The 21,557-nt window shown below is 37.1% G+C and overlaps 1 protein-coding gene across 1 annotated transcript in view; it reads left to right on the forward strand.

The window, feature by feature from the left end:
* Positions 1 to 21,557, forward strand: part of CNTNAP4 (contactin associated protein family member 4) — a 204,201-nt gene that overhangs the window by 133,619 nt on the left and 49,025 nt on the right. The window contains exons 9-11 of the mRNA XM_071730885.1: positions 4,317 to 4,466; positions 11,101 to 11,272; positions 19,755 to 19,861. Coding sequence (XP_071586986.1) covers positions 4,317 to 4,466; positions 11,101 to 11,272; positions 19,755 to 19,861 — 429 coding nt within the window. The remainder of the gene's footprint in view (positions 1 to 4,316; positions 4,467 to 11,100; positions 11,273 to 19,754; positions 19,862 to 21,557) is intronic.

Raw genomic sequence — 21,557 nt, forward strand, 5'->3', positions numbered from 1 at the left:
AATTAGTTAAATCTGGACAGAGAATGTCCAATCCCAAGCTGTGTTTCAGAAAGCTAGTCGAGTTTGAGTCTATATTCTTAAAAAATCAAAAAAAAATTATAATAAGGGCAAAAAGAAGTGGAGAAACTGAGGAAAATGAATAATTAAGAGTTAAAGAGTAACTTGTGTAGTTAATCATTGAACTGAGACTACATTACCTACTACTGGTAGTGTGAATTGCTTGGCAGTTCTCAGTGTGGAGCTAAGAGAGCTACTGTGAGAAGCATTAACATGACCATGTGATAATTTTTCCTTTTTCTTATAGAAGGATAAAATGGTCATTCCAGTATGAGTTCTCAGACAGGAAAAAAAAAAAAAAAAAAAGAAAAAAGGACTAGAAATATTAGGCAGATATCTGGGATTCCAAATAATATATGAAGATGAGGAAATGTGGCTGAATTGGAGTAGCTTCTGTATCTGCAAAGAAGATGCCCAACGAGCACTAGCTAGAGAAATATTTCATAGCAGCAGTGGGTAATTAAACTGCAGAAAACACAGCAATGATACTCAAAACACAGAGTGGTCCTAGATTTATTCCGAGCTGTAAAAAATCATATATTTCATATTGCTTGTTCATAAAGCAAGATTATTACCAGTGAAAAATAAGCCAAGTCATTTCTTGTAATGTAATGTGTAAACTGAATTAACAGTTGAAGAACAAGTATAAAAACTACATTTTACATTTTTACTTCAAAAAGAAGTTTAAATTCTTCACACATTCGAATTCTTAACTTTTATAGGGAATATTCATTGGAGTGATAGTAACCAACCCAAAAGCTTCTTCAGTGCAGTTTTCAAGCCAGAATATAGCGAATTTAATGACACTTTTTCGTGCTACTTTGTTTTCAGAAATAACAAATACAGCTGGTAAACTAAGCCATTACTGGAATAAATATTAAAACCAACAGTAATATTTGTCTCTTTCTGACCCCACAGAATCAATAAAGTTATGCAAAAGAGTGAGAAAATTTTAACCCCCCCAAAAATATTGTCAGTACAAACACAAAGTAAAAGTCACTTATCTGAAATGCTCAACAATCATCTGCATGACTGAGGCAGACAAAGAGAGCAAAGCAGAGCCAAATAAAGAAGAGAAAGAGCTACAGGATTTGAAGATGAGGCCCCCTTAATTCTGTGCTAGTATTTCTTTGAGGTTGATTCCTTACTTCAGTTCTGACACAAAATTAAAATTCCTTGGATGGGGGAGGAGAGGGAAAGGAAATAAAGAAGTTAAACATAACTCTGAAGCACATTATGTTTCTGCACGTATATAATTATTAAAAATAATATATTAAACAGATGATTATTTTAACTCAAGAAAAAATTGTAGGTTAGTAGTGACATGGATAATGTTGAAATCTACATAAATACTGTAATCCTGTTACTATAGGTGATACTAGGATCAGCCTTGGTATTTGTTATAACCTAAAATAACTGATGCACAGAGTGTCATTTTAATGACAAGACGTTTCCCTAGGCTCACTATTTGAAAATGTCAGTTCCTTAGTAAGAATGTCAGGGGCATGCAGTTAACTGTGATGAATTTGGCTTTTTATAAGCTACTTCAATTGCCATTCAATTAGATGATGTATGTTAAAGAAGCAGTTGCAGGAAACATCATTTAAACACACCAGCTAAAGGTGGTGGCACTTTTAACAGCTGTAGACTTGCACATAGAGCAATTTATTCAATTTCAATGTTGCAACACAATACTTACCATATAAAATTAAACACCTCAAAATAAATCTTTACCATCTATGATGAAACAGAAATGATATCATGCTATGCTAAGCTTACTCTTCATAAAATATAACAGGAGGAATTGTGTTTGTCTTTGTGAAGACAGAAATTATTGCAAAAGCATTTTATTATCTTCTGAGAAACAAGTTATCTAAAAAAACCATATGTGGAGCTTTTTTATTGAATACTTGAAGTACCTATTGTTATACTCACTGAAGCAATTCAAGTCTGTGTTTGGAGTTTGTGTAATTAATTATGGCTGGGTGGTTTTCTCCCTACATTCAAGGACATAGGACCTGTATTAAATAAATTAATACAAAGGCAATTTGTGTTGAATTGCAAATGAAAATTTAATTACTACGTGTATAAATGTCTGAGGTCATATTATTCAGTTTCTTCATATGACTCTATGAAGCCTTTAATTTCTCTGTAGCTTTGAATTAAATGATGTTAAAAATATTGCAGTAGGTGGTTATAGTAGTATATACTTTTATACTTCTATATTCTTTGTCTAAACTAGTTATATGCTTGCTTTACTGTTTGGAGTTTGTTGATTTCCTTATATGCTTCTTAGTTTCCTGATAAGCTATATACATTGTCTTTTTATATGTATATTCCTAAGGTTGGAATTTATTGTTACGCAATACCTCCCATGGGCTGTCTTTTTCTGTTCTTAGCTATTAAAATGATGGATATATAACCAGTGAGAATAAGTGGATATCATTCTTTATAGCTACCATGTTATGCATTAAAAGTTTAATCCTTACTTGTTTTTTTTCAAAAGCACTTTTTTGACTCATAAAAGAGCAACAGACAATGTAATTTTCATATGGAATATAAATATTAACAGTCCATTGGTCTCCAGCATTTATAGGTTTTACCACTCCATGACTTTGCACAACCAAATATAAACCTAATGAAGATTATAAATTAGAGGGCTGCAATGGTCCATTCTCTCTAGAATGTCCTGTACTACCACAATGAAATTGCTCAGTCCCCAGAATTAATGGAAGGGACTTTCAGGAAAACTTAACATGAGCTAGATCAACATAGTTTAGTATCTTGGATAATTCCAGCCCATATGAAGAGCAGATAAAATATCCATCCCAAAATAATTTGGTAGCTTAGTATGACAAACAACATTAAACAACCAAAATTGTGCAAAATTCATATCACTGATTTTCCAGTTATCAAAATATTTTTCTATTTCAATCATTCAGTCAATCTCCATTTTTATGTTAGGGCATTCTCTTACATATCATGACAGTCAAATGTTGCAATTCGTGGAATATGGTTTTCTTACAGAAAGTCCTGAATCCTGATGCAAAACAAAGAATTAAAAGCAATTAAATTTGTAACAATTGAAATAAAATGACAGTATTTGTCATTAGATTTAATATCGACAGTATTGCCAGGCAGAGGGATTGAGTACAATCTCAGCAAGTTTTCTGATGATACCAATCTGACTGGAGGAGTATACTCCCTAAAGGGATGGGGTGTCATCCAGAAGAACTTCAACAGGTTTGCCAAGTGGATCCAAGTGAACCTTGTGAGGTTTGACAAGGCCTATTGAAAGGTCCCGCACTTATGTTGGAGCAAAACCCCAAATCCTTATAAACTGGGGAATTAATGTATTGAGAGTATCCCTGCAGAGAAGCCTTGGGGACACTGTTGGATGAAAAAATGGACATGAGCTAGCAATGTGCATTTGCAGCCCAGAATTACGTCTGTTGTATCCAGGGAGGCACAAAATGAACAGTGACTCTAGCAGTTTCAGATAGGTGATTCTGCCCCTCAACTCCACTTTTTTGAGACTCTACCTGGAATACTGTATTCAGCCATGGGGAATTTCAGAATTGGGAAAAAAATTTTTTTTCATGTTTTATTTTTTGTATTGTGAAAAATATATTTTTCATATTTTTATTTATACCATACCTATTATTGTTTCTTGTCATGTTGGAGCTACACAGCCATAAGTAATGTAAATTGGTGCTGAACTAAACTCTCAGAAATTTTTCCCGTACGTTTCCAGTAAAAGAAACAACTGGAAAAAAAAATCTTGTGATATTTGCATGACAGTTGCTGAAGATTTTGACATCTATGGGATTTTTTTTCATTGGGTTGTAATACAATAACTATATTTTATTTTAAAATATAAAGAAATATGTTGTAATAGTGCAGTAAAAATGTGTATTATGTGTAAGATATTGTATCAGCCACCACAATGATACTTTAAAGATAAGATTTAGAGGGTATTTTTCATAGTCACTACATTAAGTGGATGTATTACCAATAGTTAGGAGTATTAAGAGAGTAAGGCTTCTTCATTTATGTACTTTTAATTTTACTTTATCAGAGATGAAACAAAGACATGGACAAAAGCGCTGTCTCCACAATTTTTTTCCCTTTGTCACTTGCAGATTTATGTGAGCTGTGGTTGATCTATTGGTCTCTCCTCCTTTTAAGTCTATAGCATTCAGGTAGCATACCAAATGTTGAATGCTTATAATTCATTTTGTATTCTATTTTCCTTCCAGGTGCTATGTTAAATAATGGTCAGTGGCATTCTGTATCCTTCTCTGCCAAAAGAAATCATATCAGTATAGTAGTGGACAATATCGTGACCTTGTCGTCTTATGCCTCCATACCTCTGGGAATTTTTTCAGGAGACGCTCTCTACTTTGGAGGTGAAATGCATTGTTTATCTATGTTGGAAATATCCTGCATATATGTATATATATTTTTTTCTTTTTTGTGTCACTTCAGGTTTACTATCCTTACTAGGTGATTTTCACTATTGTAGGATTGATGTCACAGGTGAACAGATAAGGAGGGATGTGGGCAGTTCAAAAAGCGGCCTATTCAGTTAAGTTCTGCAGCAGCAGCAGGGCACTTCTATTTATCTTCTGGGGACTGGAATCTTCAAATTAATGCTAAGAATGTGTAAAATTCTAACCTCATATCCACCCCTCTTCTCTGATTTCAGCTTTATAATTAAATCAGCAGCTTGTGCATGTTGCACAAACTTGGGAAAAACTAGTAGGTTTCCAAGTTTAGAAGACTGTTTATTAATATTTTATGTCATACACCATTGTCAAAATGCAGAGAATGCATTTTTACTTTGTTTCTAGGATATATGGATATTTACTGTATTTCTGTGTGTTGGTTGTTAAAACATTACCAGTATCCTTCCCAGAGAGGTGTCCTGCAGACCTCGTCATCAGTTTTCTTATTTTAATGAATACAAACTAGGCAAGAAATGTGTATCTTAGCTAGGAAAATGTGTGCTAGACATGAAAATACTTCGGTGCTCTGTCAGCACAGTTTCTTGTCATGTTATCATTAGGGATAGTAGTACTTCTTTCAGTTGTTGGAATAATAACATACTGTAAATATAGAAAAAAGGTATTTCAAAAAGCACAGAGGATAAATTTCATTATTAAAGGAATTCTTCCTATTTTTAATAACTGGTCCACAATAATAAGGAGTCCCAGATTCATTAGTACTAGGGATGTTGCTTTCTCTGTAAGAGAACTAGAAGATAATTTAAATTAAACTTAAAATAGCCAATTATAAAAGACAGAAACTCTTTCTGACTTCCATTGGTTTGTTAGTTTTTTTTGCTTGTTTGTTTGTTTTTAGGGGGGTTGGGGTTTTTTTTTTTTTGGTTGGTTTTGTTTGTTTGTTTGTTTTCTGGTGTTTTGGCATTTTGGGGTTTTTTTTTTTTTTGGTGTTTGAGGGGTTTTTTTGTGTTTTGGTTGTTTTTTGTTTTTTATTAGTTATTTGGTTGTAGTGGGTTTTTTTGGATTTGTTTTGTTTCACTTAAATTTTATTTTATTTCTTTTCATAATGAGCTACACTGAGTTTATCTAATTCTGAAAATTAGTGTCAGATTTTTCACCAGAAATTACAGATTTTACCGTTTTACTGTAGAATGTTGTAAAGAATGTGGTTAGACCTTTAACTGATGTGGTAGTGAAAAGTTACTATGGTCCTACTTGGACTTCTGCAAATCCAAAGACTGTTGTTCTTAAAAAACAAGTAGATAATAAATACTTTTCCTTTGGAAAGGTAATAACAGTTACTAACAGTTTAGTTCCTCACCAAAGTAAAACTGTCAGTTTATTTACCTATTTAGTTTCAGTTTTACTTTATTTTTTACGATATACTTCTTTAAAACCATAGAATCAGAATGGTTTAGGTTGGAAGGGACCTTAGAGGTCTTCTACTTCAACCTCCCTGCAGGGACAGGGCAGGGACACCTCTCATCTAGACAAGGTTGCTCAAGGCCTCATTCAGCCCGGCCTTGAGCACTTCCAGGAAGGGGGCAGCCACAACTTCTGCAGGCAATCTGCTCCAGAGTCTCACCACCCTCATACTAAAAAACTTCCTAATATCCAGTCTCAACCTATTCTCCTTCAGTTTAAATCCATTTTCCCTTGTTCTGTTGATGGACAGATGAAAAGTCTTTCCCCAGCCTTCCTATTGATTCCCTTCAGGTATTGGAAGGCAGCTATAAATGTACCCCCAGTGTCTTCCCTTCTTCAGGCTGAGCAGTCCCAGCTTCTTCAGCCTCCCCTCATAGCAGAGGTACTCCAACTCCCGGATCATCTTTGTGGCCTTCCTCTGGACTCGTTACAATAGATCTATGTCCTTATGGTGGGGAAACCAGAACTTGATGCAATATTCAAGGTGGGGTCTCACAAGAGCAGAGTACAGGGAGAGGGTCACATCTCTTGACATGCTAGCAATCTCTTGATGCATCTTGATGCATCTTGATGCATCTTGGGATAGAGTTGGCCTTCTGAGTTGCATGAGTTGACTGCCAACTCATGTTGAGCTTCTCATCAATCAACACCCCTAAGTCCTTCTCTTCAGGGCTACTCTCAACCCATTCTGTAGCCAGCTTGTAATCGTGCCTGCATTGGCCTGACCCATATGCAGAACCTGAAACTTGGACTTGTTGAATCTCATGCAGTCAATAATGGACGATTTCTCAAGCTTCTTAAGGTCCCTTTGGATGCCATCTCTTCTGAAGTGACTACATCACACAACAGAGCTAGGTGTCTTCAGCAAACTTACTGAGAGTGCACGCAATGCCATTGTCCATGTCACTGACAAAGATGTTAAAACAGCACTGGGCCTAGAACACACCCCTTAGAAACTCCACTTGTCACTGTTCTACAGGTGAACATTGAGCCACTGATCACAACTCTGAGGTGTGATCTCCTAGCCATCTCCTTATCCATCAGATGGTCCATCCATCAGATCCATGTCTCTCCAACTTCGAGGCAAGACTGTAATGTCTGACAGTGTCAAAATCCTTGGACAAGTCCAGATAGATTATATCAGTTGCTCTTCGCATATCCACCAGAGCTGTAACTCCATTAGAGAGGGCCACCGTATTTGTCACAGATCATCTTGTTGTTTTTCATGTGCCTTAGTACCAGATGTTAGGATGATCTGCTCCATGTTTTTCACTTCACACAGAGGTGACACTGGCTGGTCTGTATTTCCCTGAGTATTCTTTGCTCCCTTTTTAAGAAATGGGGGTTATGTTTCCCCTTTTCCAATCTGTGGGAACTTCTCCATAGTGCCATGGCTTCTCAAATATAATGGCTAGTTGCCTAGCAACTTCAGCCACCAGTTCCTTTAGAATCCATGGATGTAGCTGATCAAATCACATGGACTTGTGCACTTTCAGGTTCTCTAGGTGTTTCTGACCCTAATCTGCGTTTACTCTGGGTCGATCTTTACTCATCCAGATCCAGCCATTACCATATGTGACTTAGGTGGTGTGACTTCAGTGAATGGCTTCTTTGCCAAAATACAAAATATGCAGATTTTGTCTGGAATCGAGTCATGTTGCAATAGGAATTTTTAGCAGACTAAGGAAATGTCTTTCACTGAGTTACTTGAATTAAGATCTTAAACACTATTTATAAATAAAAGATAGGAAGAAAAAGCACAAATGCAAAAACACACTAAGATAAAAAGCAAGCCAATAACTTCTTATGGTATGGTTGTAGAAGATACAGAGTGTTTATAAGATATTGGTTCTTTTATACCTTGACTTCCCACAGTAGAAGTAGAAGAGAAGTAAGGTTGTTTTCATACATATACAGGTCTCCTCTAGAATTCGTATTAAAGGTTGTGAATGTAAACATTATATCAAAAGATTTTTTCCTCTCTTTAGAAAAGGTTATCAGAGTCTAATTATGTCAATTAATAAAATAATAGGATGAATGAAACTAAAAGATAGAAGTAGAAACAGAAAGAGAAGTCATTACTTATTGTTACATAGCCACATGAGCTTTATTTACAGGGCTACTGAGCTTCTATGTGAAAAGCAGAGTATGAAAGAATTCTTTCATATGGCAAAGAAGCCATTGAGTACTTCATCCTTCTCTATATCCTAAGTGACCAGGTCACCTGTATCCCTCTGGAGGGGCCCCACATTCACTCTTGTTTTATCTTTTTTTTTCTGACATATCTGTAGAACCTTTTTATGTTCTTTTGAATGTCTTTGGGGAGATTTGACCCCATCAGTGCTTTAGCTTTTGTAACCTGCTTTCTGGTTGCATGAACAGTTTCCTTGTAATCCTTCCAGGTTACTTGTCCTTGTTTCTACTCTTTGTGGATTTCCTTTTTGTGTTTGATTGTGGTCACGACTTCCTTTTTTTTATATATAGGCCTCTTGGCCTTTTTCCATGACTTTCTAGGGATGCAGTGAATTGGTCTTGCTGGAGATGATCCATGAAAGTCAACCATCTTTCATGGGATGAAATTTCATTTAGAATAAGTTCAGTGTCTTTAATCTGAGATGGAGCAAGTCCAGGTAACTATCCAGTCTGGAAGATAACTGCCTAGATCCATTGATTTCAGGAATCTCCTGGACTGCTTTTGCCTTGCTGCGTTGTTTCACCAACTGATGTCAGGGTGGTTAAAGTCCCCCATGAGGACTTGTGAAGAAGCTTGTGAACAAGCAGCAGCTCCTGTCTATGACGGACCTTATCCACTTGGTCCTCCTGGTCAGATAGTCTGTATCAGATCTCCATTGTAATGTCCCCTCTCCTTTCTTTCACCCTGAACCACAAGGACTTGGTCTTTCCTTCATCACTCGCCAGGTGGAGCTCCATGCATTCCTGTCCTTCCCGAAGAGCTTAAACCCTTCTGTCCAGCACACCAGTCATGAGAGTCATTCCACCATGCCTCCATGGTGCAAACCAGGTCATAGCACTGCAGGCATGCAAGCATCATTAGCTCCTCCTGTGTATTGCCTATGCCGCAGGCATTCACATAAAGGTTTTTCTGTGCCCCCAATGAAGTGTCTGAAGCCCCCAGTGAAGTACAGTTCCATGGTCCCAACATCTTTCTGTGGACATGGGCTCTAGTTCCTACCTGGCCCTCCTCAGGTATTTCTATACTTTCTAAACCAATATTAACCCTCCCCTCTTAATTTCCCATTGTTTCTCTGTCAGCCATCAAAGCTGAGATGGCAAAGCAAGGGTCTATGCTAGCACAGAATCCTGCAAACCTTGGCATGCTATCCCCAGACATCGCTTAACACAACACTCCAATCTAAAGAAGCCTGATTAGATCAGGATGTAGAAGGCTGTGGCTGCCTGAGCCTTGAACAGCTCCAAGGATGCAAATCTCATAACATTCATAGGCATATTTTTTTCTCCAAATAGCATGGCCACCCTCATGATAAAAGCACTTGTTGCTAAAGTCAGACCACAATTTGCTTAAGACTAACAGGCGCAGATTTCTCAGCCTCTCCTCATGCATCCTCTTCATTCAGGTACATGGCCATCTTGGAAGCCTCCATTGGACTCACTCCATCATGTTGATGTTTTTCCTGTACTGGGGAGTCCAGAACTACATCACTTCAGATGTGTTTTCATAGGCATCACATGGAGGGAAGGACCATTTCCCCAGAACTGCAGGCTGTGCTCTTGATAATACAGCTCAGAACGCCTTTGGCCTTCTGTGTTCCAAAGGCACATTCCTGACTTAGAGTCAGCCTGCTGGCCACCGGGACCCCATGCCTTTCTCTATGGATCTAGACAGTTATCCTCCAGACTGGATAATTGCCTGACTTGTTCCATCTCAGATTAAAGACACTGAACTTATTTTAAATGAAATTCATGAAATTCCTACCATCTTATTTCTCCAACTTGTCCATATTCCTGAGTTGTAGCCATGCCCTCCAACTTTTGAACCCTGCCACCACTTTATCATCAGTAATAGGCTTGCTGAAAGAGCACTCTGCCCAATTACTCAGGTCATTAACGAAGACATTAAACAACATAGCTCATAGGAGTGATCTCTGAATTGACCATCTGTTCACTGACTTTGCATCAGCTGGACTTTTCATCATCAAATGTCCACTTATCCCACCCATATGTTATCAATCTGGTGATAGGTAGACTTAAGAAAAGTGTTAGGATCTTTGGTAAACCAAGGTAAACAATGCTAATTTTTTCCCCTTTGTCCACAGTGCCCATCACGTCAACAAAGAAAACTAAGACCTTGGTCAAGCACAATTTATCTTTGATTCTAAAGTTACACTGTTGCTTTATTGTCCTTCCCATGTCCAGAAATTACTTATAAGAGGATTTGTTCCATGAACATGCGAGGCTGTAATGAACAGTAAGGCTGACTGGGCTCTAGTTACCTGTGTCCTCCTTCACACCTTTTGTGAAGATGAGTAGCATCTGCCTTTTCCAGTCATCAAGAAGGTCACCAAATTGTCAAGACCTTTTGATGATTAAAATTATAATGACTTCACAATGTCATTGGCAATTGTTTCAATGGCACTGACCAGCTTCTTCAACACCCTCAAGTGTTTCTCAGACCCTTTCTTACCTTATTGTGGGTATTCTCTTTTTCACATTCTGCTAGGAAGTGGGAAACCTAAGAATAAGTTTTACCATTAAAGACTATTTTTTGTTTTATTTGTTTTATTTAGTTGTGACTAAAAACATGTTTGTATCATGGGCACCTTGTACCATAATCAAACATTTTGGATCTAAGCTCAGTCAATCAATCTGTTTATGCCTTAATTGCTTTGGAACTCTTGCTTTACCCCAATTTTTGGTTATGCTTTTGCATATGCTTTGAAAAAAGTAAGACTGCACAGAAGTATTTCTTTTCAGTTGCAACACCATGCCGAATGAAAAGAGCTTTTGCTTACAGTCTTCCACCCACAAAGTTTACAATATCTAGAGATTATCAAAACTTAGTCTACTTTTGGAATATTTAAATTTTTCATTCAAATATTTTTTTTTTTAGTGCCATGTTTTCTGCTTCTTTCAGGCTGCCCTGGCAGTGGAAACATTTCTGAATGTAGTACCTTATATGGTGGCTTTCAAGGATGCATGCGACTCATTTCCATTGATAACAAAGCTGTGGATATTATTTCAGTTCAACAAAATGTTTCTGGAAATTTCAGTGACATTCAGATAGATTTATGTGGCATTATAGACAGGTAAGAAAATAAAATTTACTCATTTATTTATTTATTTTAATATTTTGTTTCCAATGCTGGTTTGTTGACAAAGTATGGAACACTTCGAAATTGCACTGTTTCTTTTGTGAGAATTCCAAAGTCTAGAATAAATGTAGTGCACATTGCACGGGAATTAGTTTTCCATGCTCTGTAAATAAAATTAGAGTAACAGGTATAAAAATTATTTAATGTTTCCAACAAATTTTGAATGCCTTTCTATTCAAGTAAAGCTATAGACACAGACACTCTTCTGTGACATATAGTCCTGTTTACCCTTTGAAATGACATGTTACTTACAAGTCAATGTTGTTTTTATATTCTAGCCATCCAGAAAGACGGTAGATTGTATTCATCACAATGCGTGAGAATCTTTTTTAGGCTATGGTCAGAACTAGTATCATAATTTACAACAGCTGGTATTAGCATCTATGTAAAAGAGTCACTAGTTTAAGTTGCCCCCTTCTGTGGGGAGGAAAGACCATATACCTTCCCTTAAAAAGATCAGAATGCTTGATGGAAAGATATTGCTGTAATTCAGTGTGGAGAGGACATAGGATGAACCAAAATGAATGTTTCAGAACAGCAAAGGCTGCTGAGAAGAGGTGGAACAGAAAGAAATAGGCAATGGAAGGATAAATTTTGTGCTGCAGTCACAACCATCTGTGCAAGTCAGTTTTAATCCACAAACACCTGCACCAAGCAGAAGGGCTGTACTGAAGTGACACAACAGGCAGGGGAAATACGTTCTTGTAAATATTTCTGCTCCACCGCCTAAATTTCTAGTCCTCAAAAGCTTCCTTTTGATCTAAAAAAGTCTGGTTTTAAATTACAAAATTTAAAAAAATTACTGTCTTTGGGGAAAACATTGTAGGCAGAAATTTGCTTCGAGACCACAGACACTTTCCAGTTCAGTCATACAGTCATATTTCTGTACCATGCTTTCCACTCATAGAGATTATCCAGGTTATTATTTTGAAGAAAGTCACAACGCTTTGTAGGTCAAATATAAAAACAATACTGGTGCTTTAACTATTTATTTAATTGTTTATACATGTTCATAGCAATGACCAAAAGCAGGTTAAAAAATATACATAGAGTGTGACCTTTTTTTAGAGTGTAATGTGTACTTTCAGTAATGCAGTTGTTAATATGTTGTTCTTTGTGCTAATTAATCCCTTACTGAGTCTATGTTGACTTTGCAATAGGCAGTAAAGAGTTCAGCCTCAGTCAAAACTTTGCCATTTAACTTAATAAAGATTTGTATCTGGGATGAAGCATACATTTATATTTTGTTTTATGTTTCCACACCCTTCTTCCTTCAACTGGTTTTCTTACTTTTCTAATTTCACTGCCTCTTTTCTCTCCTCTCTGGCTGAGAGGCACTCCCTTCCAGCTTCGAAAGCACAGTCTCATTGCTGCTTTTTCAACACTGGAGTTGAAATTACTCTTATTACACTGCTTGCTTTTTTGGCTCTGTTAAGGAGACAGAATAAAGAATAGAATCAGGTCAAAAGAATGTAATGTGAGGTTTTGCATATTCTTAGTCAAACACATTAAATGAGATATAAGCAAAATTATAGTGGAAAACATCACTAAATTGGTTCATAATATAATTTATGACAATGATTGTCTCAGATATACCATCAATTTTTCAATGTCTGATAAAAATGGAGACGACTCATGAGTTTTTAAAAAGAAGTTTGTGTAAGAAAATACACATAAGCACTCTGTCATAATAGTTCACAGGGTTAGGGTTGGAAGGTGTCCCTCCCATGACTTGCAGTCCTTCTGGAAAAGACTTCTCCCATGTATTTCACCCATGGGGCAACATGACCTGCCAGAAAACCTGCTCAGTGTCGACTTCTTTCTCCATAAGTACATAGGTCCTGCCAGAAATCTGGACCAGTGCAGGTCCCTCATCAGGACACAGGCTCCTTTGAGCATCCACCTGCTCCAGAGTGGATGGACTATGGGCTATAGGTGAATGTGTTCCACCATTATTGTCCATGGGCTGTAGGGTGGAAATCATAGTCTTCAGTACAGGTTGCAGGGGAATCACTGCTCTGGCTCCTGTACTCATCTAGCCCCTTCTTTACTGAATTTGGTGTCTGCAGAGTTGTTTTTCTCACATATTCTCAGCTCTGTCCAGCTGTAATTGTACAGATTATTTTATTTTATTTTATTTGAAATATATTTTTTAATATTTTATTTTAAATATTTTTTATAATTTTATTTATTTTATTTATTTTATATTATTATTTGTTTTTCCCTTTAAATACATTCTCACATAGGTGCTAACACTTTAGATGGTATTAACATGGACAGCCTTGGACAAAAGTGGGTCCATCTTTGATTCAGCTGGTAGTGGCTCTCTCAGACATAGGGGAACCTTCTAACAGCTTCTCACAGAAGCTGTTCCTGTAGCCACCTTGATACAAAGTCATGCCATGAAAAATCAATAACTATATATATTTAACATGCACAGGGTATTCTTTACTTTCCAGATTTACAGTCCTCATTGACAGATGGTTGGCTAATTATTCATTTATTCATTGGGATATAATTTTTCAGTTTGAAACAAAAAAAGAAAATTCCCTACTATTTTCCTATTTTCTATTTCCTCCATTCTCTTTGCTTTCCAGGTCCTCCTCTAATGCTTGAATTATTTTGACTTTTGAGTCATTGTTCTTTCCATGATCCTGCATTTAGGCTTTTCATTGTATAATATCTTCATATTGTCCTTTTACTTTGGTATGCAAATAATTATCTCAATATATTTTTCCTTAATATTTTTTCTCAGTTCTGTTATCAATATATATTAGTATAATAGCTACAAATTATGTGTAAAAAATTAGACATAATAACTTTAAAAGACAGAGTGTCATTCTAAATGATTTTTAGAGTTAGCAGATTTAGTTTCTGAGGACTGCCTGGGACAATCACCTCCCTTGGCCAGCTGGCAGTGCCGTGCTTGATGTACCCCAGGACTCAGTTGTCCCTCCTGGCTATCAGGGCACACTGTTGGCTCATGTTCAACTTGCCATGGAACAGAACCCCCAGATCCCTTACTGCAGGGCTGCTCTCCAGCCTCTCATTCCCCAGGCTGTATAAATATCCAGAGTTACCGTGTCCCCAGCACAAAATCTGGCACTTCTCCGGGTTAAACTTCATAAAATTGGCAATTGCCCAGCATTCTAATCTGTCTAGATCCCTCTGCAAGGCCCTCCCACTGCCTCTGGGAGTGTCCACGACTCCTCCTAATTTGGTGTCATCTGCAAACTTAATTGGTAAGCCTTCAAGTCATTCATCTAAATAATTTATGAATATATTAAAGAGAAGAGTCCCTAAAATAGATCCCTGTGGAACCTGACTAGTCACTGGTGACCAAACGGATGTGACTCCATTTACTATTACTTGGCCCATCAGCCAATTGGTCACCCTTTGCATTTTGAGCTATTCCAGCTTGATGTTGGACATCTTATTTAGAAGGGTGCTGTGAGAGACTATCAGAGGCCTTTCCAAAAAGGAAAGGAAAGATTACATCAACTGGCTTCCCTTGATCAACTAGGGGAGTTACTTTCTCGTAGAAATAAGTCAAGTTAGTTAAGTAGAACCTTCTCCTTACAAAACCATGTTGGCTGGGACCAATTATTATGTTGGTTTTAAGGTGTTTTTCAATAGCTCCCAGAAGAATCTTCTCCATAATCATTCCAGGCACTGAGGTGAGACTAATGGGCCTGTAGTTACCAGGGATGACCCTGCTGCCCTTTCTGAAGACTGGGACAACATCTGCCAAATTCCAGTCAACCGATACCTCTCCAGATTCCCAAGAGCATTGAAAAACCATTGAGGTAGTTTTTGACCTCTGCTAGCACATATTTTGCTATGACCTCCCACATAAGTTCAGGGCTGATTGAGAGATTATCATTTGCACAGTCATGGTTCACCATCCCAGGGCTCTAGTGGTGCTCAAGCCCACCATCAGTGTTGAAGACAGATGTGAAGAAATCATTAAATATTTCTGCTTTCTCTATATCCCTATTTATGAGGTGTCCATGATCACCAAGCAACAGACCAATGTTGTATCTGGCCTCCCTTTTGCTACTAACATATCTAAGTAAGTTTTTTAATTATCTTTCACAATGCAGACCAGCTTTTACTTCTTCCATACAGTGGCAAACAGGATCCATAAAGTCCTCCCATGTTGTCTGTCCTTCCTTCCACTGGCCATACACTTTCCTTTTGTGTCTTAGTTCTAGTAGAAGACTAGGGTGGCCTTCTACTTTGCCTGCTTGATTTCCAGCATTTTGGAATTACCTGGTTGTGTGCTCGTAGGGGGTGCTGCTTAAAAAGTGACCAGCATTGCTGGACTCCAGTACCCTGAAAAACATTTTCCCAGGAGACCTTACCAAGCAGTTCCTCAAGCAACCTGAAGTCTGCTTTCCCTCATGTCCAGAGCCGCAGTCTTACTGTCATTTTTCCTCCTATTACCATGTATGTTAAACTCAACTGCTTCATGGTCACCATTGCCAAGGCAGCTTCCAAGAACCACTTCACCCACAAGACCTTCTCTATTGCAAGTCACAAATCAAGGAAAGCACCTCTCCTGGTTGGTGCATTCAACACCTGTGCCATAAAGTTGTCATCCGGATGGTTTAGAAATCTTGACCTGCTTGTACCAGCTATGTCATGCTCCCAGTTGATATCATGTAAATCGAAGCCCCCATGAGGACAGATGCAGATGATGTGGAGGCATCCTGTAGTTCCCTATAGAATGAGTCAACAGTTTCCTCATCCTGACTCGGTGGCCTATAGCAAATTCTCATGATGACATCTATTTTAAATATTTTGCCTTTTGATCCTCACTCTCAACTGTGCCGTTACCAGCTATAAGCTCCATGCATTCCAGCCGTTCCACTGTATACAGTGCCACTCCCCCACTTCTCCTGCCCTGTCTATCCCTCCTGAAAAGCCTGTAACCATCTATCATGGCACATCAGTCACAGGACTCATCTCACCAGGTTTCACTAATGCCAGTAATATCATATCTCTGCGATTGAGCCAAGGCTTCTAGCTCCTCCTATTTGTTCCTTGTGCTGTATGCATTCATACAGAAGCACTTCTAATGTGGTTCATTGTGCCCACCTCTTTGTGGAGCAGATTTAAGGGTCTCACTAGGACACAGTTCCTCAGACACTGACAGTCCTTTCCAGTGCTCATCACTGACTGGCCTGCTATTGCTCTTTCCTCCCTTCAAATCTAGTTTAAAGCCCTAGTAATCCACCTACTCTTCAGCAAAAATTATTCTTTTATGTGAGGTGCATGCTATCAGGCATCACTAGACTCGGTGAAGAATAGACCATCCCATGGTCAGAACCCTAAAGTTCTGCCTATAGTACCAGCCTTGGAGCTGCGTGTTCATCAGCTGGGATTGCCTACGCCGTTCAATCAATATTCTTCCCTGATACTGAAAGGATTGAAGAAAATACCACCTGGACACCTGGCTCTTTAACCAACCATGTGTAGGCTTGGCAATCTCTTTTCATTGCTTTAGGGTTTCTTCTTGCCATTTCTTAACCATCAACATGAAAAAACACTGGTGGGTAATAGTCTGAGGATTTTATCAAACTAGGGAGCTTTGTGGGGATGTCTCTTGCCTTCACCCCAGAGACAGAGCAGACTTCCCTGAGAGTTGGGTCCGCTCAGCATATTAGACCCTCAATTCTGCTCAGGAGGAAGTCACTGATGACAACTACCCTTCTTTTTAAACTTACATGTGTGGTGGTGATGCATGGGGGAGGCTGCCTAGGTGACCCCTTCATTCACCTTCACATCCAATTGCAGGGCTTCATACCTGCTGTCCTGGTGCCCCAGGATGGGCACCGGGGGAATTGAGGCATGCTGAGAAGAGATCCTTCTACCATCCCTACAATTACCTACCAAGAGTTATATCTTTCCATGTATTGGCAGCAGTACAAAAACCAAAGCAAACAAACAAACAAAAAAACCAATAGAAGACACTAGCATGAGGAAGGTTTTAAAATTTTAATTGAAGACTGAAAAAAAAAAATGAATGAAAATTACGGCAATTAGTTATTCTTTTCAAAATATCTTTTAGCTGTAGTTTCAAACCATGATAAGCAGTTTGTACACAAAATATATATCAAGTAGATAATTGGCATATGTTCTTATTTTTCCCTTCTATGTCAAAAATATATTTATGATCTGGATTATTGTTCTCCTTTAGAGATTATAGCTTATGATTATTACTGGCCTGCTGTCTTAGTTTTAAATTATATATAATTTTCAGATGCTGTACACTTAAAAGAGTATTATCAAGGAATATGTGATAAACGCTTAATCAGCTGTTTTACTTTCTGGTTGAAGCAGACATTGTGATGAATCCAAAAATTACCTTTTAAAGATGAAGCAGTAATAATACTTTTCCTAATATTAGTGTCACAGTTTAACACTGGCCCAGCAATTAAACCAAATAACAGATGCTCTCTATTAATCCCCCTCCCTGTTAAAGAAAGGAGAGAGCATAAGAGAGAGAGACTTATGGGTTGGAAACTAAACTACACAGCTTTAATGAAACAGTAATGATAAAAAGGAAAAATTACTAAATATATACAAATATACAAGAAAATGATACCACATTCCTCCCCCCTTCCCTCCCCCCACCCCCCCTAGTACTTCTCATATCACCACAGAGGCTGCAGGGCAGCCCTGGGGAAGTCCAGACTGGACTCCTGGAGTCAGCAGCAATTGGGAGCTAGAGGCAGGAACACACAGTTTCAGGCTGGCACGGATCAGGACCACAGGCAGATGAATGGATGGAATCCTCCCAGGATGCCGAAGCAAACAGGGACAGGTGAAAAATAGGAAGGTAGGCAGGCAGGCAAGCAGGCAGGCAAGCAGGCAGGAAGGCAGGAAGGCGGTTGAACCTCATGGTCCCTCAGATTTATACTTTTATGTGTATGGGATGGAATACTCTGGTCAATCTTGGTCATTTATCTTGTCTGTTCCTCCCTAAAGGAGAGTTGCAGGTGTGACCTCTTTATGCTTTTTCTCCTTCTGAAGGGCAAAATGTTCCTCAGAACTGAGCAGTGGCCTTGGTTCTGCACACCAGTCTCTAGCACAAATTTTAAACATTGAACGTTATCAGTCCTAGAAGCAGACACTGACTGAGAAGATTGCTGTTTTCAGCAAGTGCAGCTACTTAAAAGCTGAAAGCAGAATTACAAGACAGAAGATTACCCTTATCCTGGACCAAACTGGGACAATTAGTAATATTTTTATTTTAAGATTTGTTTCCTCAAAGAATGCACTGTTCTAAAACAAGGTAGGGTTGCAACTTATAAAGTAATCATAGTTTTTCTGTGAGGTAGATACTGCCTAGTGCCTATTTTCTATTATGCATTCTGAAACAGAGGGAAGATGTAAAATTTTATGTTAAAAGATTGAAATTGTACTCTATATTGATTTAATTTCTACTAAAGTTGCTGTAAGAGTCATCAATTTCATCTAAACTTCCTATCTTGCAAACACTATTATGAAGATTAATTAATATGAACAAGGAGTCAATAGAAGCATAGACATGAAAATAACTTGCAATTTAGAGATAAGGATATCTTTTTTAAAAAGCAATCAGATAAGAAAAGCTACCACTGAAATACATGCAAGCAGAGCAGCTGTTATACATGGAAAATACTGAATTCTACTTATATTACTTTATTTATAATAACTTATGTCTAGTCATACCCACAGGAATTAAAATCAAGCATTTGTCTGAAGAAATATTGCTATACCCATTTATCTATTTCCTTCAAAATACTTAATATAAAAAAAATTGTAAGCCTGGTGCCTAATGTTCATTTCTATGTTCCAAACCACAGCTCTTTTAGACATATGTCATCTACAGACTTGTCTTAGAATTGCATCCTGCGAATCACACAACAGATACAAGATCAGCTCTTTCACTGTCAAAAATGTCATTATTTTTATTGAAAATATCACTTATTTTACCCACTACTTCTTTTTTTTGGTTGTGTTTATTGCTTGTTTATTTTGTTTTTGTCCTTTTTTCCCCCTTCCCTTTCCTGAAAATCTCTGCTTATTCTTGTTTATGAAAGGAAGATGAAGTGATTTGAGTCAGGTGGAGTGAATGTAGAAAGGCTCTGAACATGTGTGAACTGATGGACTTTCTACAATCCTACTATATTACTCTCCTAAAATTTCTTGAATTAATTGAAAAGTATTTTAAAATCCTGTGACAGGAATATTGGGGAAGATGAAGGAAAATTATCTTAATTTCCTAGTAATTATTTTAATATATCTCCCCTAATGAGCTTGAAAACTTTTACTATGCTATTATACTTCTTTCCCATGATTTTTTATTCCTTGATAAATAGAGGTGACATAAAAGAGAGTATAAATTATATTTATTTTTTCATTTTAGGTGCTCACCTAATTACTGTGAACATGGTGGTGAATGCTCACAGTCCTGGAGCAGCTTCTACTGTAACTGTGCCTATACTGGCTACAAAGGAGCTACTTGCCATATTCGTAAGTCTAAGATTTTCTAACAATTTTTATTTTTTAAAAAATTATTTTCACCACAAAAAAAAATGTATTTAGACAATGTGTCTACAGATTTTTTTGTTTTGATTTTAGAAGACTGCCTATTAAATCTTCCTTGTAGACAGTCAACAGTACTGTTACTTCTGTAATTCTTTAATTGTAAAGAACACAGAGGCCTAAGTAACAATTAAAAAAAGAAATTATAACAAATAAAGCATACCAATAGTACAGATATTTTTTAATACCACAGTAGAAAATATAAAAGTATGGCAAGCCCAAAGTGAAGATGAAGGTGATTTGATTAATTATAGTTTGAAAATGTATATTTTGAATCAACTGATGAGGAGGACAGATGGAAGCCATCGTTTCCTGATGACTCAGAGGCTCCATGAGGAATATGATGAGTTACTGAATTCTTATTACTACTTTTCAAATATATATCTAAAAGCTTTCCAGGACAGTTGTTTATTATTAATAAAGTATTGTATCTATGGGTAGGAAATGGAAGACTCTTAGTACTGGATTTTTGTTTGTTTGTGGTTTTGTTTTTTTTTTTTTTTTTAATTTAGTTCTTCAGTTATTTCAACCTTAAGATAATTTTTGGCCATGTTATCACACTTCTTTGTAATTTCAAAATAAATTTTAAATTGCCCCTTGAATTCTCAAAGCAATATTCTTTTTATTATAACCCTAGGAGTTACTAATCTTAAAATATTTGTGTTCAAACTGTCAGGATCAGAACATAATGAAAAGCTGAATCTCTTTTTTTCATGTTTAAATTTAACTAAGACCATTTACCACAGGGAACCATAAAATTCTATTTGAAATGTACATGCATTGTGCATTCTGAATATTTCATAATATAAGCATTCTCAATGAACTGTTTCTTTTTGATAGGTGTTGCCATATAACATCAGTAGTCATCAGGCCAAAAATATGAAGATCAGACTCTTCCAAAAGTAATTTCTTTTTAAAAAACAGACCTCTTTTATAAAACTGTATTGGTACTTTATGAATTTATTTTTAAATTTTAAGAACCCCTGATTTTACATAGATCAAAATCTTCTAATATATTAATAATTATTATGGATGTATGGTTTTATTTGTATACAGCTTTTAACTTTTTCCTTAATCTAATGGCTCTTTCTATTTGGCATAGCGTTTCGAGTTTTTATAATAACTGATAGAGCACACAGTCTAATTTTAGCAATGTAAGTGTTAAAGGGGAAGTAAAGATAATGCTGTCTAGCAGTGGCACTATCATCAGTAGTTTCTATCACTTTAGAGTGCAGAAGAGGACTCATAAATCTTTTTGATAGTTTTTTTATCATAAAGAAGACATCACGGACTTTTCTTCAGGCCTTGACTGATATAAGTATACATGACATGGGAGTAAGGAGCTGTCATTTTTTCTGTGCTTATTTAGTGCTTTAACTGTGATATCTGACAAGTCATTTTTCCCTCCTCTTTATAAAGGGAAGAAAATAAGAAGTGTGAAAGCAAATAAAGGCCAGAAGAAATTCAGAACACACTACTTACCTTCTGTTGTATATAACAAAAACAACAGCAACAAAAAAATCTGACTTTTTTCAGGTGGTTAGTGTTTGTTTCCTTAAAATCTGATTACCAGGATCTAGGTAATACCCTTGGGATTTACATATATTTGACAGATTTGACAACC

This window comes from Heliangelus exortis, chromosome Z, assembly GCF_036169615.1.
Source record: "Heliangelus exortis chromosome Z, bHelExo1.hap1, whole genome shotgun sequence".
NCBI lineage: Eukaryota > Metazoa > Chordata > Aves > Apodiformes > Trochilidae > Heliangelus > Heliangelus exortis.